Source organism: Penicillium rubens, assembly GCF_028828025.1.
Source record: "Penicillium rubens strain IBT 27055 chromosome Unknown utg000002l_segment0_segment0, whole genome shotgun sequence".
NCBI lineage: Eukaryota > Fungi > Ascomycota > Eurotiomycetes > Eurotiales > Aspergillaceae > Penicillium > Penicillium rubens.
Window position 1 is genome coordinate 8,236,807 of NW_026890600.1, and position 21,567 is coordinate 8,258,373.

The following is a 21,567-nucleotide window of genomic DNA, read 5'->3' on the forward strand; positions in this document are numbered from 1 at the left end:
CGTATTACATGCCACTCAAGATCTTCTGATCATGTTTTATGCAGATCGTGCATATAAGTATCTGACCGTTGACTGTCCGAGTGAAATTCGATCCTTTTGTGATATCTAGAAGATCCAAGGCAATCAATTAGGCCTCAGATCCAGACATAAAAAAAAAAGATGTATGGAGTAAGAATGTAAAATCCATGGATGATAACAAGCGGGGAAGGGTCAAGGATAATGTGAGACAAGTCCGGTTTATACGCGGGTTCTAGAGGGAATAACGAACATCGGGCAATTTCGGACTCTTACAGGATCCAAAGGTACCTGAATATTTACCTCTCAAGAACTCAAGGCTTAATTCGAAGGTGAACTCGTTGACATCCAGAGCCAAGCACAGCCAAGCCTACATCCGAGCCAAGCCTGCAGCCATGAATTGCCCCTCGCGGACTGACGACACACTCGAAAACCCGAGCTGGAATCAAAGCCCACCACCCTTCAGCCCCGACATCACTACAAGGAATGATTTCAATGGCCTTGCCAATTCCAGAGTTCATCGCAGACATGCCAATTCTGCCAATGCAGCGGGAGATGATCCGTTATCCATCGATGTCAGACCAAACAGTCAGCAAGATCGCGACCCCGGAAAGGAAAAGGTGCCAAGTGGCGAAGTGATCGCTGCGGACTCGGGAGGTGATACACCCCCAAGGAGCAGCGGATCACCTCGCCACCCTTTTTATACTAGTTTGACGTCTTATTCTCTGCATTGCGCTCGAACTTTGGCCAAGTTCAGCCGTTTCATCGGCCCTGGTTTCCTTATCGCGGTTGCCTATATCGACCCCGGAAATTACGCTACCGATGTCGCAGCGGGTGCAGATTTCAAGTACGCCTTGTTGTTTATTGTTCTCCTTTCCAACTTATTTGCCATTCTTCTGCAGTCTCTATGCATCAAGTTGGGCTCTGTGACTGGTCTGAATCTGGCTGAAAACTGCCGAGAGCATCTTCCGAGATGGCTAGTGATTCTTCTCTATATCATGGCTGAAGCGGCCATTATCGCAACTGATATTGCAGAGGTGAGTGTCGCATTTCGGTGTAGAGATCTCTTACTGAAATACTGACAAATTTGAAAGGTGGTTGGATCAGCGATCGCGTTGAACTTACTGTTGAATATCCCCTTGGTAGCTGGTTGTGCTATCACATTGGTAGATGTTCTCTTCATTCTCATTTTCTACCGACCCAATGGGAAGATGTGGGGGCTTCGGCTGTTCGAGTTCTTTGTCATGGCTTTGGTGTTGGGTGTGGTTGTGTGCTTTTGCATTCAGCTCTCTCTCATAAAGGACCAGTCAGTTGGTGAAGTCTTCCGCGGTTATCTGCCATCTTCAGCCATCGTTCAATCGGAAGGGTAGGTCTCTAATCTACAGTTTGGTCACCTTCGCAAAATATTCAGCTATTAACGCATCTTCAGTCTTTACCAAAGCTGTGGAATCCTCGGTGCCACCGTTATGCCACACTCCCTATTTCTTGGTAGCGGCGTGGTTCAATCCCGCCTCAAGGAATTCGACGTCAACTGTGGTTACGTGGAGACCTCTGTACCCCTAGGGAATGCTGAAGGCGAAGTAAAATATCGCCCATCGATTTATGCAATCCGCGGCTGCATGAAGTACTCCATCATCGAGTTGTCGCTGTCACTTTTCACCTTCGCCCTGTTTGTGAACAGTGCAATCCTAATTGTGGCGGGTGCTGCTCTCTATGATGTTCCTGGCGGAGGCAAAGCCGACCTATTTGGAATTCACAGTTTGCTCTCCAAGTCGATCGCACCTGCCGCCGGCTTAGTATTCGCTCTTGCCCTGTTACTGTCTGGTATCTCCGCTGGAATCGTCTGCACAATTGCAGGCCAAATGGTGAGCGAGGGGATGCTGAACTGGAGCATTCGACCATGGCTTCGAAGACTCATCACGCGCTCGATCAGTATCATTCCCAGTATCATCATTGCTGCGGCTGTTGGCAAGGAGGGCATTGACAGGACTTTGACTGCAAGTCAGGTTGCTTTGAGCGTTATTCTGCCATTTGTCTCAGCGCCACTTATCTGGTTCACTTGTCTCAATCGCTATATGACAGTTCGGACCGAAGAAGCTTCCGGACAAGAAGGTGAAGTTCATGTGGTGACAGTTCCGATGCGGAATAACTTACTCACTTCTGTGGTTGCGGTCCTTGTGTGGATTATCATCGTTGTGATGAATGTCGCCCTGCTGGTGCTGGTGGGAATGGGCAAAGCATCTTAATCTCTAGATGGTGATCCTTTCCATAACACACACATCTGGGACGAGAGGAATGGCGAAGCACGTCCCTGATTGCATATACGAAATCAGATCTACGGAGGTTATAATAGATGCTAATCGCTACAATATGAGCAGGATGAAAGATGAAATGAGAGCTTCAATGATATGAGCGTAGCTTATTGCAAGTTAAAATAAAAACCCAATCAACTCCACTGCCTGCGCCTTGACATAGAAGAACACATAGTTGCCGCTAAACAAAAGCACGCTTTAACATTAGACTTATCCAAGTCCGCCTGCAGCCTCCTTGACCTTATGCTCCTCCGGCGGCTCATCAATAAACTGCGGGGGAGCCACCTCATCCTGTAAGAAGCTCGGCATAGCACTCTCGCCCATGCTACTCTCAAACATTGATTCCTCGCCCAGCGCCTCAAGCTCCGCATCCAACTCGGCCTCATCAACATCCTCAGGGACATCATAGGCCCGAGAGATACTCTCTTGGATCTCATTCCCGACCTCCATCAGATCCGCCATCTCATCCTGCATCTGCTCGATCTTATCCACGTCGACCTTGCCATACTGCTTCTTGAGCTCCTTGGTAGTGGTCTTCATCGCGTCCACCGTCGTCATCACATTCTTCAAATTATCCTGCATCATGCCCGCCTGCTCCATGTTCCACGATTGTTGGGAGAGCTGGTCTCGCTGCGCCTCGTATTGTTTTCGTCGCTGAAGGACCTTGAGCGCTTTCTGTCGGAGCGCATTCTTGCCCGGCCCATCGCGCATCTTCGCCATCTTAGTTTGATATGTGGAGAGTTCGGAGTTGAGCGCTGCTAGCTTCACATCTATGCTGGAAACTCGGGTGTCGACCTGTTGTTTGGTTAGTGGGGTATCTTGAGGGGCGGGGGCGCCTTGGATCAGGCTTGTGCGGGCATCGTACATTGTTAATAGCACCTTCAAGAGTCGGCTTGGGGCCTGTACTCTTTGTGCCGAATAGTCGATTCATGATGGTGGTTTGGGTAAGGGTTATTATTGAAAGGTGAAGGTGAGGGCAAATAGGCAGCGGACTTGGGAGCTATTCCAGACCAGGCGTGGCCAGTGCTCAATAAACCTGCGATCGGTGGGCCGAAATGGTAATTTACCAATAGCTGGGACAGAACACTTCCGGTAAAAGCTGGCAAAATATAGAATAAAAGACGAGCCTTGATTGTTTCTTATATACACAAGTGCATGCGTGTATGTACGTAGGTACCGGATTTCCGGCCACTTCTTGGCTGTCCCTTTCCGTTTTGATCCTTCGGTCTTGCCGCTTTTGCCTCCCCGAGTAAAGCTGAGCGTGGACGACGCTTTGTTATGTAAGCTTACTGATCTGCCCAGGTGCCCAGGTGCCCAGGTGACCTCGGGACTTCCCGAGGTCCCGAGATGCCGAGACGCCCTGGTACAACAGCTCGAGGACTCGTGGACCTGGGGTGCCCACGTGAGGCATCACCTGGACTGGTGTCATTTTGAGGTGCCTAGAATCTGCCCAGGTGATTTGCAGCTTGTCAAGTTTGGCCATCTTTCTGGTTAAGTTCGCTAGAAGCCTACAGTGCACAATGGTGCCAGAAGTGAGCGAAGGATACAGAGGCAACATTGCGCTCGAATTGCCACTGGTACATGGACAATTGCTGGTTCATAATACCAACCCCTACTGACATTGCAAGACCCCGAAAATATATTCTTGATCAGTTGTCGGAAAAGTAAGGATGGCACGATACTCACTGGAGGGACACCACTAGGGCTGCTTCCAACCGGACCTAGGCCTGGAAGCACAAACTAGACTTAACAAGGGTATTGTTCAAAACTAGTGGGCTGCTTCTTAAGCTTGTGGTGCTCATGTTGTACGTATTTTGTAATCATTGTTGTTATTGGAAGATTCTCAAAGTAAAATAAATAAAAAAGTCATCGATCCGGCAACTTGAGATCAAACGGCACTCAAGCTGAGGATGGACGGAGATCCAAGGGGCAATGCGCCAAATGCCGCCAATGACAACCGCTAGGCCAAGTGCCCGCCCATCCATTCATCCACACAGGGCGGTGCCTTTTATCATGTGAATTTTTGGAAGCTTTAGGGTTGCTCCGCTCTCCACAGCGGGCCGATGCTTCCCTATCTCCTACTTCACGTCTAGTTCATAGTGTAGGTACGCACACCGTTTCTCATTACATGTATATGGCAGCCATACAAAATATAGTTTCGAATTATTTCCTTGGTCTTCATATTTGGCTCTAACCATCTATAGTTGGCCGCCCAGCCTTCCTGCATAATGAAGATGGAAAGAAAGACAAAGGCCCTCAATGGATGTGGGCTCGATATAAATTGATACAAGTCAATAAAAAGGTAGGTACTAGAGGACAAAAATATGCAGGGAAATAAGAATGGGGATGGTACAGATAACGAAAAGCGAGCTATGGAGGGTGCATAACCTGTGGGTAGGCTCGTGGTGAAAGACGTCGGGATATGCTGTCAATGCGAGATACATGGATAGATGCTAAAAGAAGAAAGGCCAAGGCTATATGAGAATGAAAACCACGAGCGTCTTTCTACATTCACTATGACTAGAAGGAGGAGGGACATGAAATCTACCAAGTTAGCTCCCAGGAGAGGAAGCAGGCAAAAACATAGAGAGATGAGAGGTTTAAAAATAAAGAAACTATCTCTCTAACTAGAATATGTAAGGTATGAAGCCTGCCACACGTAATCTCTCCCATGAGGCATCGCAATAGAAAGTAAAATGTGTAAACACAGTAAAGGAATGGACATACAAGAAAACTACTCAGTAGTATCCTTGCACAATACAAGTGAGAAGAACCCCAAACCACATCCGGCTAATCATACAGCTTAGCAAAACATGGCCACAGATCATAGATCTATAGTTCCCTGGCTAAGGCGCAAGCCCGCTTCAGTTCTTCTTCTTATCCTCGATGGTAACGACGCGCTCGTTGTTGAAGGTCTCTTTCAGGAATTGCTGGGAGTTGTGCTTCCCATCCTTGATGAACTCGTCGTTCCAGGCCATCCAGAAGGCCCAGGGAATGTTTTCCTTGGCCTGGAGCTCAGCATCGGGGATGGTACCAACCTCGGCCAGCGCAAGAACTCTTTCACCCTTGGTGACATTTTGCAGAGCGTGGAACTTATCCGCGAGGACACCATGGTCACCGGCGTCGGCATAGTGGTCAACGGTGGCAATATCGCACTTGTCGTTTCCAGGATACCACTTGGACTCGGCAGTGTTGCAGACCCAGACAATGTTGTGGATGTTGTGCACGCGGGTGATGCGGTCGTAGAGGATGTTCCAGAGCTTCTTGAAGGGAGCAGGGCCTTGAGCTCCCCACCAGAACCATCCACCCTCGGGCTCGTGAAGAGGGCGGAAGAGAACCGGAACGTCTGCATCAGCCAAACGCTTCAGCTGAGCCGCGATAGCATCGATATCGCGGATCAATAGACGGTAGTCCGTTCCGTTGCCGCGGTGGCCTGTCGAGTTTCCGCGGTAGCCAAGCGCATTGGCCAGATTGAAACAGGTTCCCTCGGTGTAGAAACCCTTGTACCACGGCTGTTTTTCGGTCTCGAGCAAACAGTTGGGGGCGTACCAGTGCCAGACAAGAGCATTGATACCGCCTTCCTTGTCAAATTGGATGGCTTGCTCAACAGTCTGACTCTTGCCTCCGTGGGCAACGGCAGAGGGCGAGTAATACATGAGGTCGGTGCCCAGGATGGCCGGAGTGGAGCCAACATTCTCCTTCACCCATTCCAGGCTGGACAGTTCCTGCTGACCAGAGAGATAGTGCGAGCCGTACTGAGACTGGACATACTTGAGAAGCTCCTTGGCTCGGGGAGTGGCGGCCTTGTCAATGTTGTCGTAGGACAACCCGGCGGCCAGCGTCGAGGCAAAAAGAGAAAAGAGCGAAAGTTTGGTGAACATGATGGAGCACAAGAGCTAGAAAGAAGGAAGAAAGAAAGAAAGAGTGGATGAATGACAGTTGAGTGTAGAGAATGCTACACGAGGCATGTTCCTCTCTTATAAGTTTACCATGTCGCTGATCTTTCTACTTCGTTTGTACTCGACCCATGGACCCTTGGAATCAAGATGAAACGGTACTTTGACCCATTACGACATGTGCCGGGTTCTTGATTAATCTTATCCACAGAACATCCTTTAAAAAGTAATATCGTTCGTGATGTCTTTGAACCCACCCCACCCTTACGTTTCAAGCAGACGAACCTATTCTGTCTTGTACACTCGATGTTGGCCCACCTCTAATGGAGTTTGTTCGGAGAATTATTACTTAGATAGGTACAATTGAGGCTGACCGGGGGATTATTACCTATATAGGCCCAACCAAGGCGGGGCCCCGGGGCTTGCCTGAGTTGCCTCTTCGGGTTTAGGCACGGCACGGTTAAAAGCTAAATTCATGTTTTATACAACGACAATCGGCGAACATATCTTTACTGCGTGGCTTCTAATACCACTCCCTTCATTATAATTTGTTAACAGGATTCATCATAAAGTGCTAATAGGGGTTGGTTATATAAGCGTAGTTCAGTGCCCATAGTGGACTGGCGAGTAAGATTTTATATTCGATGTACGCGTCCTTTTGGTAGATGTCTTAAATCTTAATTTAACGCAACCCACAGTGCTATCGGTTTAAGAAGTTATATTGAGTTTAATCAGTTTTAGCTTTAACCCCTTCGGTATAGCCCCATGTGGCATTTGTAATCTTGGAAGAGTAGGTCATCTCTAGCATTGCACCAACATCAAAGGTTACCCGAAGACCGATCTGCAGATCTGCAGGAAGATACGATGGTATGAACGAAATCTGAAACAAAGGCTGGTCATCTATAAACCTACCCATCAATAAAACCAATCAAAATTACCTAAGCTGATAGGCCAGCCTCAGTAGTTGCGTGACGACCATGCATTTATTACTGCAAGGTGATATCAGTCGCAATTTGAGATAGGCAGAAGCTGGTGCGTTGTCAATCAAAAGCCCGGTGCTTTAGCACAATCAGTCGTCCGGTGAAGGAAGAAGTGACCACCGACAAAAGGATCGACTACAACAACAATACAATGCGGCCGCTACGCGGGTGGCGCCGTGCCCGTGTGATGGAGACACTGGAATCCTGCGTGGCGTTTTTGGCAACATTACTGTTGCTGTTTGTTAATATAACAAAAGTTAGTGGGCATCGCAGCGCAAGGTAGACTCTGTATAGCAGACTCGAGGGGTGGAAACATCTCGATGGAAGGTTGCAACGCAACTTAGTCGATGTTGATAAGAGTATGTTCGCTGTGAGAATACGTTTTCTTCTGTGCTTGCCTTTCTCTCGTACTTTCAGTGGAAGTGGGAAAGTGACTCCCTCTAGGGGCTGAATCTCACTTTGCTAACGAGGTGTACGTGTACGGTGGAAGCTTCACAGAGGAAAAATGAAGGATGTACTTTTGCTAAAAAAGACCCTATTGCATCTTGTGATCAATTCAATTTCATACAGTCTCGTTAAGGTGATAAATTGGAGCTACCTAGGTATAACAGTTTATAACATTCCTCCTGTCCACAAAGTTCTGCTTGGCGTAAGGTAAAATGCCAGCATTAAAACTAGAGGGCAAGGACGTCTGTGCAATAAGGGAAAATATAAGGGGAGTAATAGTGTACCCATCTTGTGGGGATAATTCACCAAGTTCTCTATGTAAAGCCTTTTCTACAATGTCGAAGTGGTCCTCGCGATTCTATCAACCCAATGGAAACGATAATATTCAATGAAGTATGATATCTACCACATATGGAGAGCCAACTAAAAACTGCAATTAGACCCGCACGCAAAATGTCTGTGAAGCGATCTGCTAGTCTTCCTCTTACTTTAGTCACTGCCAGAATATATATTTAGCTAAGTGGCTTTCAAACGCCATATATAAGAAAACGAGAAATGCTGGAATATTGATCACTATTGCCACGTTACCATATCAAGCTGGCCCTTTATGTGAGCTAGAGTGTATCGTATGCTCATCTCAATAGATTGCTCCAATGTGGCAACCATTCTCCAATCGTTGGCCTACATCGGTAGCTAGAGCCTTTGGTATGAGCCTTTCTATATGGACTTAGCGAAGCATCGCTTGATTGGCTTCCTGGACTAATTGCAGATGGATTATTTTCCCAGGTAATGACTGAACAAGACCAATTGATATCTGAATTTTGTTGCACACATAAATGTGCGCATGAACGGACATCGCCGCAGCCTACTCCTACTCCGTACAAGAATGTCGATATGGATCATTATGTATGCGTTTATAGGCGTTGAAGGGCGGGTTGTTTTAGCTATGTCACTTTTTCCCGCTCACCTGTCCATGCACACGACTTGTGCAGCGGTTCTTCGAAACAATATAAATGATTCTGCGAAGGAGACCAGAACCACCTACGAGTACTAGCAATATGTGACGCCTGAGGCCACAATATCCACGTGATCTTCAAGTACATTCAAAGTTTCAGTTCTCATGATTTTTATACCAAGTTTTAGCCCAGTTTCACCTTAGTGAGGAGGTGTTTGCTATGGAATTTCGCGAAAGTCGTGAAGCGAAATCGTCAAATAATGTCCTATCCGCTGGAATCTAGATCCTTGTATTCCCCGTGGCGGTTAACTTGGGCTACGACGTGGGACAGGACACTGAAAGTATTCGATACTTCATGTAGCACACAAATCTGGCGGGGAACGATCGTACCTAGTACCCACCGTCCTTTCAATGCAGCTGACCCCATGATGAGATGAGATGAAAATTTAAAAGCAACAAAATAAATAACTAAGATTAAACAAAATAAGAACATAATAAGCATGTAATTCTTCTCAAAGTCCCATATATTTAAGGGTCTTGTAGTTCATTCTTATCTGGAGGCTTTTATCCCCGCGGTGATTACATACGTGTTTCCGCCCCTGCTTCTACAGGGCTCGTGGCCATCAGGGATCGGTAATCGATCAGCACAGCTTCCTCCGAAGCGGAACCTTTCTCTCTTCTCTCTTCAACTGCTTCCTTGATGGACAGGCGTTGAGTCACCATTCCTGTTCTCTGTGTGTGTGCGCCTCGAGTCTGCTCATTTTGACTCTCCAACTCCACTCCCCATTTCTTCATCTTCCCCTCTCAAAACCCACAGGGAGGTTCAGATTTCCCTCTTTCTTCGTCATTCCCTCGAGATTGAAGGTACGCTCTATCAAGGGCCTGGTCTTCTGATCCTACAAAGCCCCCTGACTAGATCCTCCAACTCCGTCTGTTACCCGGTGAAGGCGGCCTGCTTCACGGGTACACATCATCGGGACTGCTGGTGATGTAAGTGTGTGGACGTGATTGCTAATATATTCTCTTTTCATACAGCGCTAGATCGCTTCAATTTTCAATCGATTACTTCTCTAGCTCCTGTCATTTATCGGCCGTGACGGTCCAGCGTACCCCACTCGACCTGCGCGACCTGATCTCAGTGTGTGGACACCACGCTTGGCTTGCCGGTGTATCGGCCTGTTGCGCAACCTCCTGCCCGATCTTTCGACCAGCCCTTGTACCATAGACTGCTCCGTTACGACATCTCGGAGACGAACGAAACGAATCCATTTTATGAATCATTTCCCTCGGCTATATACTCCATCATGTTTTGGCGCTTCGGGGGATATGCGAATATCTCTACCATCGATACCCTGCTCGACAAACCCGATGTCACTCTTGAAGAACTCCTAGACGAGCCTGAAATCATTCAAGAATTGAAACAGCTTAATACGAAACTCATTGAATACCTGCGCGAGGATCATGTCTTGAAACGGCTTATGGACTATGTCACTGCACCGAGCTTGGTGAATGATGGCGAAGAGAACGATGAAGATAACGCGAAAGACGCTTCGGAGAAGGACAAGGATGCTACCGCTTCCGCGGAGCAGGCGAACACAGACGAGGAGAAGGAAGGGGATCCGCTGAAGGATATTCTTGACCCGGAAGACTTGGACAAAGTTGAGAAGAATCGTCTGAAGCATGCCTACATCGCTTGCGAGGTTCTCTCATCAGAGACCTGGTCCATTCTCGAATCTATGATGGCCAACCCTTCATACTTGCGAGACTTCTGGGGCTTCCTGCGACGACCACCACCACTTGATTCATTGCAGGCAAGCTACTTCACGAAAGTAAACGAGACTTTGCTTGATAAAAAGACCGAAGAGATGCTGGAGTTCCTCAAGACCCTCGATGGAATTGTCCCGGCATTGTTGCAGCATGTTGATAACCCGATGGTCATGGATCTTCTCCTGAAGATTATCAGCCTTGAGAAGGCAGAGGGTGGCCAGGGTACAGTCGACTGGCTCAAATCCCAGGATTTGATACCCAATCTCCTGTCTTTCTTGTCGCCCGATCGCCCAGCATCCGTTCAAACCTCGGCAGGTGACTTCCTGAAAGCGATCATAACTATATCTGCAAACGCAAGCCCGAATGATCAGTCATGCATTGGCCCTAACAGCCTGACGCGTCAGCTTGTCTCGAACCAGTGCGTACAGCAGCTCATCGATGCTATGCTCAAGGGCGGTAATCCTCTGACCGTGGGTGTGGGTATTGTCATCGAGGTAATTCGCAAGAACAATTCCGACTATGATCCGGAGTCCCTTGGTGGACCCGATACAATGCTCAGCACTTACGACCCGATCTATCTTGGAACGTTGCTGCGTCTCTTTGCCAGACATATTCCCCAGTTCATGGCTCTCATTCAAAGTTCCCAACACACTATTCATGATGGAAATAAGCTCAAGACTGTTGAGCGAGGAAATTTGAACTCCGCATGGGGTGGGCAAATTGAGCCGCTCGGTTTTGACCGATTCAAGACGTGTGAATTGATGGCAGAGCTTCTTCATTGCAGTAATATGGGCCTTCTGAATGAAACAGGCAGTGATGAGTACGTTAAGCAGAGAGACGAGGAGCGTGAGCGGTTGATCCGTGAAGGGGGTTTCAATTCGCACCAAGACGAACATTCCGGAATCGATTGTAATGATACCACGGCCGATTTCGCAAACGATTCAGCCTTCGGTTCTGGATCGCCAGAGGATATCAAGACCACAGAAGTGCCACGCGTGGGCGAAGAAGAAGGGTTTGAGGATGTTGGTGCATCTGGTGATATAGTGGGCGCAAAAGTTGGTGCCGACACAACAACTACTGCGAACTCGCAGTCAACAGAGACGGCCAACGAAATACCCCCACCGGAAATTACGGCAACAGAGCCAGCATCTTCTGAAGAAACCACAGATCCATCTGGAAGTTCTGTTGCACCCATTGACCCATCGTCGCCTACTATCGGTCTCCCTGACCAAATTGGCGGCATGAATCTTGAAAAGGAACAGCCACAAGGCGAGCAGGAAGATCCAGGAAAGGACAGCCAGGAACCCGTGTCTTCTCTCTCTCAAGTTGTTCCAGCTCCTCTCTTCTCAAAGGACCAAGCATCGGAGTCAAACCCCGCCCCTGCCGATCAATCGGAAGAAGCATCTAGTGTTACTGCACAGGCTGAGGAAACCAGCATTTTGAATGATGGAGGCGATGAGGATTCGGCCGAACAATACATCCAACTCGATACTGATGGGCGACCCGTGGTCGGTGATTACTTGAAGATTCAATTCGTGGAGAACAAAGTGGTCCCAACGATCCTGGTTTGTATTTCTTTTTTGAAAAACGCTGAACACCTACGCTAACCATTGATAGGGCTTCTTCTTCCGTTTCCCATGGAATAACTTCCTTCACAATGTTGTGTACGATGTGATTCAACAAGTCTTTAATGGGCCCATGGAGCGTGGCTACAATCGGGCACTCGCAGTCAATGTATTTGACACCGGCCAGATCACTACCGCGATTGTTGAAGGACAAAAGCGCAGCGATGAGACCCAGCGGACCAAGCAAATCCGCCTCGGATATATGGGGCATCTTACTCTTGTTGCGGAGGAAGTTGTCAAGTTCAGCGAGCGTCATCCGCCAGAGTTGCTTTCACGGTCAGTTATGGAGAGCGTGTTGAATCCTGATTGGATTGAGTACGTAGAACAGACTTTGTCAGAGACTCGTGAGCGGGACAATGCCATTCTCGGCGGTGTTCGTCCTGATATGTCAGTTGGGTCTCGCCAGACTAGCCTTAACAACACCACCTCCGGCCAAGGCTTTTCTAACTCCAATGCTCTGGCGGACGCAGGGTTGAATGGGGGAATCGGCGGTTCAACCTTCCAGAGCTTCGACCTCGGCCAAGGAAGTGTTTCTGGTGGAGCGTATGGTGGAGGTGGCACCTCCCTTCTGAGTGGCTTTGCCAGCTCAAGCGATGACGAGGACGAAGAAATGGAGGATCAGGACGACAGAGACTCTGGCAATGCCGATCAAGGCGACACTGACAATGTGGGTGGCCTCTTCCCTATTGACATTATGGTGCACAATTCTTAACCGACTCCGTGCATCCCCCATTATCTTTCCCCCACTTTCTTCTCCATTTCTTTTCCCATATTTTTATCTTAATACCCTTCCATGTATCAAAAGCTATAGCGAGACGCAACGAGCCATACTCCTAGGTAGAGTTGCTGGATCGCTAGCGCTTGTTCAATGGAGCCACCCACTTCCTGCGCATATTTGAAATCTTTTGTCTGCCCTTGTGTTTTACATCCACTGCCCCCTTCCTCTATTATGTAATCTCTGTGGACTGACCAAAACTGGTATTATGCCTGTTGGCTGATGTTCATCGCCGTCGCCTTGCAACTTCCAGCCCAGAGAACCTCCCCTATGCTATGCCACTTGTTCTGCACTGGGTTTCTTATGCACTTATCCCTTCTCCCCCTTTTCACAGGCCGTGGGCTGTCAGATGTATTGTGTCTTTGCTAACACGGCTTTCTAATAGGTGTTGACAAGCTCAGCCAGTCAACCTATTCCCATATTACCCCCACCACCTGCTCCATTGAGCCTCGGTCCATCCCGAGCACGCCGTCAATTAGCCGCGCGTCTCGCCGCCCAAAAGCAACAACCATCAGAGGGCGACGCGGATGGCAGAGGGGCCGGAGGAAGTGAGGACCGAGAGTCAGACTGGCCGAGCAACCCATTCGTAATTGCAGGGGTCGATGATGATGCCGAGGGTGGCAGTTCTGCGTTCCCTAACAGTGACTTCGGTTCAGCCAATGCCAAACATTCACCTACCTTCCCAGAATCGGGATTCAGCCCTCCAGACTCGCTGTCGACCAACTCATCCGAAGATGAAGGTGATGGCCACGCAGAGTCCGTGAGGCGCCAGGTTCGTGTGCCCCTCGAAGTCGAGGATGATGACGACGATGAGATGGGCGAGATGGTCGGACCGAGTGGCATCGACATGATGGACTCCGACGATGAAGAAGACGAGGCTATCATAAATGAATCTCTTGGTTACTCCAACCTTTCGGGTCCTGCCCGATACAGCAACTTCCGCCGATCCCGAGCCGTGAGCTCCCATTATGACGACGAGCAAAACGACAGCAGTGATGGCGAGGATGACGGGTTGGTGGAAATCGTGGTTCCTGGCCGCAAGTCCTCGACATCGAACTAAACTTAGACTCTTTGCATTTGATTGCGTGGCCATGACGGTACATTCTGCCTGGAGAAACGGTGGGGGTTTCTAGGCGAGTCGTCGTCGTGGCATGGGGTTTGTATATACACCTTCCATCGATGGAGTAGCCATGGGGTTTTGCATTTATGATCCTCAAGTTATGCATGGAGAGCTTTTCTGATCTGATGTTTAATTTGTCTCCTTGCATGTATTCGCATGCTACCTGGCTGGGATCGGCTTACGAGTCCGTGGCTTTTGAGGCATTCGCCTGTGTACGATAGTTGAAGTCTGGAGAAGCGCATTGGTTTAGTTTGAGCAATTAGTAGCAAATCCTGGTAGACCAGACCTCTGGACTGGGTGTATTATTTCATGATCGTTCTTAGAGGTGTGAAATATTGAAGCTCGAAGAAAAAAGCGGGCCCCCACCATCCCGCATCAATTCTTTCCTCAGGACCTTGACCGATACATCCACAGTTCATTCTTGGATAGCAGCGTCAGTGGCAAACAGTCCTACCTGTGCGAAAAAAAAAAGAATAAAGATCAAATAGAATCTACTCGCTTCAAGAATGGCAGCTTCTTCAGAGTAAGTGCGGCCTCGAGCTACGTCATTCTCAAGAGTTATTTGCAAACCAAGAATATGAAACATATCTAACACGGGCAAAACAGAGAAGTTGATCCAAGGCTAAAAGCCCACACAGAGCTAGTAAACTGGTTCACCCAGCATGGCGGCACGGTCGACAAGAGCGTGCGCATTGCACAAGACGCCTCGCGCGGCGTGCACTTGCAGGTGAAAGAAGACTGGCCAGAATCCATCCCGAAAGAGACCCGGGTGATCAACACTCCAATCAAAGTGTCAATGTCTTGGTTCAATTCCATTGGCTATGAGTCTCCGCGGGGCTCATTTGCTAAACACGGTGTTGACCTCCCGCGGACATGGATCGACGAGGTTGGGCCGGAGGAGACTTTTGCCTTCTTCCTCATGGGCCAGTATCTACGGGGATCTGAGGGATTCTGGTATCCGTATCTTCGTACCCTGCCTCAGCCGGGTCAGTTGACCACCCCGTTGTTCTTTGGTGAGGAGGATGTAGATTGGATTCAGGGTACTGGCATTCCTGAGGCTGCCGTCGAGAGGATTAAGGTATGGGAGCAGAAGTATGATTTGGGATATCTTAAGCTGGATGAAATTGGATTCCCCGACTGTGAACAGTATACGTGGTGAGTATGGGATACGGCTATTAACTGTCACTGTTATTCAGCCCGGAGAAACATTATGCTGATTCGTATGCAGGGAGCTGTATCTCTGGGCTTCAACTATCATTACCTCCCGAGCATTCTCGGCAAAGGTTCTATCTGGGGCTGTCCAGCCTGATGATCTTCCAGAGGATGGAGTCTCGGCCCTGCTTCCGCTCATTGACCTTCCCAACCATCGACCAATGGCAAAGGTCGAGTGGCGAGCGGGCGATGAAGATATTGGCCTCCTTGTACTTGAAGATCACTCCGCAGGCCAAGAAATTTCCAACAATTACGGCCCTCGTAATAATGAACAATGTACGTTTCCCGTTTGCCATGCCGCGATATTCAAGCTTTTTGAATGTCTGGATCCCCAGAAACTGACTTAAACATAGTGTTGATAAACTACGGATTTTGCATTGCCGGCAACCCAACCGATTATCGCATTGTTCTTCTGGGTGTGAAGCCGGACAGCCCGCTCGGCGAAGCGAAGGCTCGCCAGCTAGAACTGTTCCCTCAGGTTGCCAAGAACACCGAGGACCACTATTACATCTTCAATCCTTTTTACCCACTATTGGCTCCCGAAACAAGGATGGAGAACTCGATCTTCTCACCGGCATTGTTCGACGCATTGACGGTCATGGAATCAAACAGACGCGAGCGCAAAATGCTCGAGATCACGGAGGGCTGTATTCGCATTGCCCCGGGATATGGAAACAGCCATAGCATCTATGCCGCCCTTGCTCAGATCAGCTTTGAGCTAATGGCTCATGCCACAAACCTGAAAGCCAGTGCGGAGCATCTGCCTTTGCAACCAACTACCCTGAACCAGACCCACTCCCAGATCTACCGCAATGGACAGATAGCATTAGATCAAGCTGCCTTGGTTATCGCTACTTGGACCATCACACGCGGCAGAGAACACAAGCGCGGTGAGAGTTGGGAGGATACCAAGGTCCTCTTACATGAACTAATGGCACGCGTCCCGGCCGGGCTTCTCTCAGACGAGATCATGTCCCGGATCCGAGTGCGTATCCTGGAGCGTCCATCACTCATCAGTAAAAATGGTGAGCTGTTCAGATTAGGCGAGCTTTTCAGCCTTCTGCCGGCTGAAATGCAGGAGCCAGCTCAGAGATGCTTCCAGCACGCCCTCGGAGAGGCGAGCCAGGCCGTCCCGAGTATATCCACCGATCCACAAACTCTGTTTGCAATGGTTGTTTGCTTACTGGTTGCCACATATAATTCGCCTGAGGCACGTTCAAGATTGTCGTCGCGTCTCAACCGATGGTTTACTTTCCTGCTTGAGCAATACTCTCTGCCTTCTGACACTTCCAGGTCTATTGAGATTGGCATGGATGAACCCAGCGAAACTCTTCGTCAATTCCAAGCATATGCTATGGCCGAAAATCCAAGCTCATTTGCATCCGGCGATGGAGTTAATTGGCTCACAGAGGGTAGTGGTTGGTTGGACTCACAGTGGCTTCAATGGGCATGGACAGTGGCAGGCTCAGAAATGGTGATGATCCCTCTCGAGCCATTTGAGATACTCAAGATGGAGGGATCTATGTCTATGCTAAAGCAGGCATGTCTCTATGTACCACAAGTGTAAATGAAGAGGAAACAGTAGACATAGAAATGAAAGAGATGTGCACTGTTTTTAGGCTGCTTGCTTCGTGTCCGTTCGTCATCTTAGCCCTATTGACTTGATGATGAAAATAACATGAGAAAAAGAGGGTAAGAGAGAAAACCATCCGTATTTGCCCTAGAAAGATTCGAATCCATGTTAGGGAAAGGAGCTGTATACTAGTCACGTGATATAGCATACTTGAGGTCGTCATGACCAAATCTGGATTACTGACTCAGCAACTTAGTCACGTGCAAGGCCACCACCCAATCATATCGAGCCCAAAGGCGGATCATTCAGCAAGCGCAGGAATTGCCGTGAGCTCCACGACTCCCTTCCCTCCTTCTCCACGACCCTTTGACCCTCACTACGCATTGTCACCCCCGCCGTCATCATGATATCCAGAGCGGCGGCTCCCTCCACCTCCTCCCTCTCCCACCTCTCGACCCGCTCCCTCCGCGCCCAGGGGGCGGCCGCCCGCTCCTTCGCATCTGTGTCGGAGGCGCCTCCCGTGAAGCACTATGGCGGACTTAAGGACCAAGATCGGATCTTCACCAACCTTTACGGACACCACGGAGCTGATTTGAAGTCATCAATGAAATACGGTGACTGGTACCGGACCAAGGATATTATTTCGAAGGGCGATGATTGGGTGGGTAGTCGCACAATTGACGGGCTAGGGAATTACCAATTGCTAATGCCTTGAGCAGCTCATCTCGGAAATCAAGGCATCCGGCCTCCGTGGTCGTGGTGGTGCTGGATTCCCCTCAGGATTGAAATACGTAAGTGGCCTACTTCGGACGAACGCGAGTGTTTTGGGATAACCGGGCTGACCCGCTACTCAACAGTCTTTCATGAACTTCAAGGATTGGGACAAGGACCCTCGCCCCCGTTATCTGGTTGTCAACGCAGACGAGGGTGAGCCCGGTACTTGCAAGGACCGAGAGATCATGCGCAAGGACCCCCAGAAGCTGATCGAGGGTTGCTTGGTGGTGGGTCGTGCTATGAACGCCAACGCTGCCTACATCTACATCCGTGGTGAGTTCTACCACGAAGCTACTGTCCTCCAGCGGGCTATCAACGAGGCCTACGAGGCTGGCCTGATCGGCAAGAACGCCTGCGGTTCCGGATACGACTTCGACGTGTACATTCACCGTGGAATGGGCGCCTACATTTGTGGTGAGGAGACCTCGCTCATTGAGTCCATTGAGGGTAAGGCCGGCAAGCCCCGCCTCAAGCCTCCCTTCCCCGCCGCCGTCGGTCTGTTCGGTTGCCCCAGCACAGTCACCAACGTCGAGACCGTTGCTGTGACACCGACCATCATGCGCCGTGGTGCCAGCTGGTTCTCTTCCTTCGGTCGTGAGCGTAACGCCGGTACCAAGCTTTTCTGTATCTCCGGTCACGTCAACAACCCCGTCACAGTAGAGGAGGAGATGTCCATCTCGCTGCGCGAGCTGATCGAGAAGCACTGTGGAGGTGTCCGCGGTGGTTGGGACAACCTGCTCGCCGTTATTCCCGGTGGCTCCTCGACCCCCGTCATCCCCAAGACCGTGGCCGACAACCAGCTGATGGACTTCGACGCCCTCAAGGACTCCCAGACCGGTCTGGGTACCGCTGCCGTCATCGTCATGGACAAGTCTACAGATATCGTCCGCGCCATCTCCCGCCTGTCCACCTTCTACAAGCACGAGTCTTGCGGCCAGTGCACTCCCTGCCGTGAGGGCAGCAAATGGACTATGCAGATGATGCAGCGTCTCGAGACCGGCAACGCCCGCGAGCGCGAAATCGACATGCTCCAGGAGCTCACCAAGCAGGTCGAGGGCCACACTATCTGCGCTCTGGGTGAGGCCTTCGCCTGGCCCATCCAGGGTCTGATCCGCCACTTCCGTCCCGAGCTGGAGGCCCGTATCCGCCAGTACGAGAAGGAGCTTGGCGCTGCCCCCTTCGCCGGTGGCTGGCACCCCAACAGCCGTGCTGAGGGCAAGCTGATCTCCCCTGGCATGTAAACGCACTTCCCACCTTTCCTTTTCCATTACAACCCTTTTTCTCCATTTGTTGTCCCCTCAAAAAGAAGCAGGAATGGGTCGGGGATGATTCTTACATCTAGACCTCTCTTATATCTCCCTCTCCCTGGCCGGTAATGTCTTTTCTTGTTTCTTGCTGTCTGGTCCGGCCAGGGAGAGTGGTGTTTCTCTTTTCTTTACTCTGCTCGATCCCCTCGTGTTCATCTATCGCGCCCAGGTTTCCCTTTATTGTACAGTCGGTAGCAAATTTGATGCATTTGATGTCTTCATTCGTGCTATGTAGCATATTCCCATTTTTTCCATTTCCGTCACGCGACTAATAATATCCTCATAATAATAAGCGATGGAATGCAGTAACAACAAAGTCTACCGCCCTAAAAATAGCAGGGCGATGATCCCTTTCTTCACTGGGTTGAGCGAGTATCAGTTCCTTCAGTGACACTAGCATCAGCACCAGCAGCCAATTCCCGAACATTAGTATCCTTCTGTTTTCTCCTATCAGCCTTCCCCTGGACCCGAATCTCAGCGGCTCTAGCCTCCTTCTCGGCCTTCTTCCGTTCGATCTGGAGGAACCTCTTCTCTCTCCAGCCCATCCCATACACATTCTCAATCCAGAGCAATCCCATCCCAACGGCCATGACCAACCCCAGAAAAACAAAGCACCATCCCCAGCCCATGCCACTCAACATCTGGCTAATGACAGCAGCCCCAACAGCACCAAGACAGCAGCGAACAAGGTTGCATGCCGACGCAGCCGTGGCAGGTCTATCTGGGAATAAGTCGACCAGAAGAGTGTTCAGGCAGTTCAGGGATGCAACGAAGCAAAAGCCTATGATGAACTGCAGCATCAGCGGTGCAGCTAAATGTACTTTTTGCTGCAGGACCCAGCCATATGGGATGAATGCTGCTACGCCAACGGCCATTGTTGGGAATACTGTTTGCAGGCGAGTGCGCTCGATTGGAAAACTGCGCAAGTTGTCTCCTTTCTTCCGGTCTACCGGGAACCCGAGCCTCTGGGCTGTTCGCTTGTAGTTGTAGTCAATGACTTTCCCATATAGAACTGCACCGAGGCAAGAGCTTACTCCGAGGGGTCTGGGAGTTTTTGTTAGTCAATGAACCCTTGGGTTAAAAAGATAAAGAGGGCGAGATATAAACTTACAGGAAACAGAGACCAATCTGGAGCTCGTTGAATCCGTACAGGGGTCCGAAGAGACTGGGAGTGCTTGTCAACAGAGCGATATTCGCGAACATCACGATCCCGACGTATGAGATGATGATCAAGGCATCCCACTCCAGCAGAATGACAAAAGACTTGAGAGGATTCGGGAATCTAAGTCGCTTATTATGCGAGGACTGTTGTTGGGATCCTTCTGCACCAGTTTGCCCTTCCTCGTCAGACTGTGCCTGCCTCTTCGACCACCATTGGATGACCGATCTGCGCCACCACTCGTTTGGCACTGAATGACCGTTGCCAACAATCTTGCGCGCCGTCTCTGGCATAGCAAGCACATAGAACACCAAGTACCCTCCACTGACAATGACCAGGAACCAAAAAACACTGCGCCAGCCGAGGAATTTGGCCAAGAGACCACCGATAACAGGGCCCAGCGCGGGCGCAACCATGACACCTGCCGCCATGGGGCCGATATACTTCCCACGTTCTGCGGTTGTCGCAATGTCCGCTATAACGCCGTACCCAAATGCCACGGTACCGCTGCTCCCTGCGCTCTGGAGACAGCGGAGGATAAGCAATGCCGCGAAACTGTTCTGCAAAGCCAGGCCGATGTTGGCAGCGGTGTATACTGCAAACGCAATGATATACGCTGGACGTCTGCCGCCGGTGTCGGCGAATGTGCCCATGAAGCTGGGAGCCAGGCCTTGGAAGATCATGTATGTTGTGACTGTGAGGTTGATCAGCTCGGGGGTGAGATGGTAGTTCCGTACCAATGTTGGCATGACGGGGTAGTAGATTTGACCGGAAAGAGGGGAGAAGAACGAAGCAAGAGTCACCATTACCACGATGAATAACTTTTCGTATTTGCTGAATGCTGAAAACGATGGCTGGGAATCGTCCGGTGAATCATCCGGTGTTGTTTCTGTGGTTGAGACATGTGGCTCGGTAGTTAGCACACCTGAGGCACCCTCAGCAGTAGCTTCGAGCTGATTATGAACCTTGTTGGCATCGCTGTGGGATGCCTCTGTGGCCGATGCTGGAGTGGGAATTTCAGTGGAGCCAACGCCATATCCACTGTCGACTCTGCTTAGATTGGTATCCGCCGGGGTGCCCTCGAAGGGACCAGGTACTGTTACGGTGTTTCCCTCACGAGTTCCATCAAGCGGTTGCAGCTCCATGATGAATAAGGTATAGCAAGGATAAGATAAATAGCAGATGGAGAGAGGAGAGAAGCAGAGGAGAGAAGCAGCAAAGTAGCAAAGGACCAAAGCATAGCTCTTTCCGAAATGGCACCTTCCCTAAATTGTACAACCCCGGACACTTCGACTTCGCACAACACACTTCTCCTCTGTAAGGAGATACCACATACAATCCAGTGCTCTACACAAGCCTGGGTTTAGGATCGATGGTATCTCATATCTGGAACCAACAGGCTATTGAGCCTACACAAAGACCACGCGATAATCAGAAGGAAGCTGTGAAAATCGTCGAGCCTGACGTGCAGAGTCAATTCCAACAGTCTTTTTGCTCCATGAGACAAGCCCTAAAGGCCCAGCCCATATGCGGTTCGCAGATTTCAAGTGAGACGGAAGTGAGTACGGCGTCCAAGGACAATCTATAACATTGACGGACGTGCTAATTGACACACACTTAGCCCCAGGTGCATTACCCAATAAGAAATTC

General features: G+C 49.8%; 7 protein-coding genes across 7 annotated transcripts; 4 read left to right on the plus strand and 3 right to left on the minus strand.

Annotated features, from left to right (window-relative positions):
• Positions 1-410: 410 nt before the first annotated feature.
• On the plus strand, positions 411-2,261 carry N7525_005555 (NRAMP family metal ion transporter; the record flags this gene model as incomplete). The annotated part of the gene is made up of 3 exons (XM_002564659.1): positions 411-1,052; positions 1,110-1,381; positions 1,445-2,261. 3 exons carry the CDS (start codon positions 411-413, stop codon positions 2,259-2,261), a joined length of 1,731 nt encoding a protein of 576 aa, XP_002564705.1.
• A 276-nt stretch (positions 2,262-2,537) lies between these two features.
• Positions 2,538-3,194, minus strand: N7525_005556 (putative SNF7 family protein (Cta1); the record flags this gene model as incomplete). The annotated part of the gene is made up of 1 exon (XM_061213439.1): positions 2,538-3,194. One exon carries the CDS (start codon positions 3,192-3,194, stop codon positions 2,538-2,540), a length of 657 nt encoding a protein of 218 aa, XP_061070460.1.
• A 1,997-nt stretch (positions 3,195-5,191) lies between these two features.
• Positions 5,192-6,208, minus strand: N7525_005557 (uncharacterized protein; the record flags this gene model as incomplete). Its single annotated transcript, XM_002564657.1, has 1 exon — positions 5,192-6,208. One exon carries the CDS (start codon positions 6,206-6,208, stop codon positions 5,192-5,194), a length of 1,017 nt encoding a protein of 338 aa, XP_002564703.1.
• A 3,701-nt stretch (positions 6,209-9,909) lies between these two features.
• Positions 9,910-13,832, plus strand: N7525_005558 (SAPS family protein; the record flags this gene model as incomplete). The annotated part of the gene is made up of 3 exons (XM_002564656.2): positions 9,910-11,937; positions 11,990-12,664; positions 13,158-13,832. 3 exons carry the CDS (start codon positions 9,910-9,912, stop codon positions 13,830-13,832), a joined length of 3,378 nt encoding a protein of 1,125 aa, XP_002564702.2.
• Positions 13,833-14,398: 566 nt separating this feature from the next.
• N7525_005559 (SET domain protein) lies at positions 14,399-16,671 on the plus strand (the record flags this gene model as incomplete). Its single annotated transcript, XM_002564655.1, has 4 exons — positions 14,399-14,415; positions 14,499-15,047; positions 15,121-15,380; positions 15,458-16,671. The coding sequence occupies 4 exons, from the start codon at positions 14,399-14,401 to the stop codon at positions 16,669-16,671; spliced, it is 2,040 nt and encodes a 679-aa protein (XP_002564701.1).
• Positions 16,672-17,080: 409 nt separating this feature from the next.
• Positions 17,081-18,692, plus strand: N7525_005560 (NADH-quinone oxidoreductase subunit NuoF; the record flags this gene model as incomplete). Its single annotated transcript, XM_002564654.1, has 3 exons — positions 17,081-17,338; positions 17,397-17,468; positions 17,535-18,692. 3 exons carry the CDS (start codon positions 17,081-17,083, stop codon positions 18,690-18,692), a joined length of 1,488 nt encoding a protein of 495 aa, XP_002564700.1.
• A 422-nt stretch (positions 18,693-19,114) lies between these two features.
• Positions 19,115-21,062, minus strand: N7525_005561 (putative MFS transporter; the record flags this gene model as incomplete). The annotated part of the gene is made up of 2 exons (XM_002564653.2): positions 19,115-19,802; positions 19,870-21,062. The coding sequence occupies 2 exons, from the start codon at positions 21,060-21,062 to the stop codon at positions 19,115-19,117; spliced, it is 1,881 nt and encodes a 626-aa protein (XP_002564699.2).
• Positions 21,063-21,567: the final 505 nt, after the last annotated feature.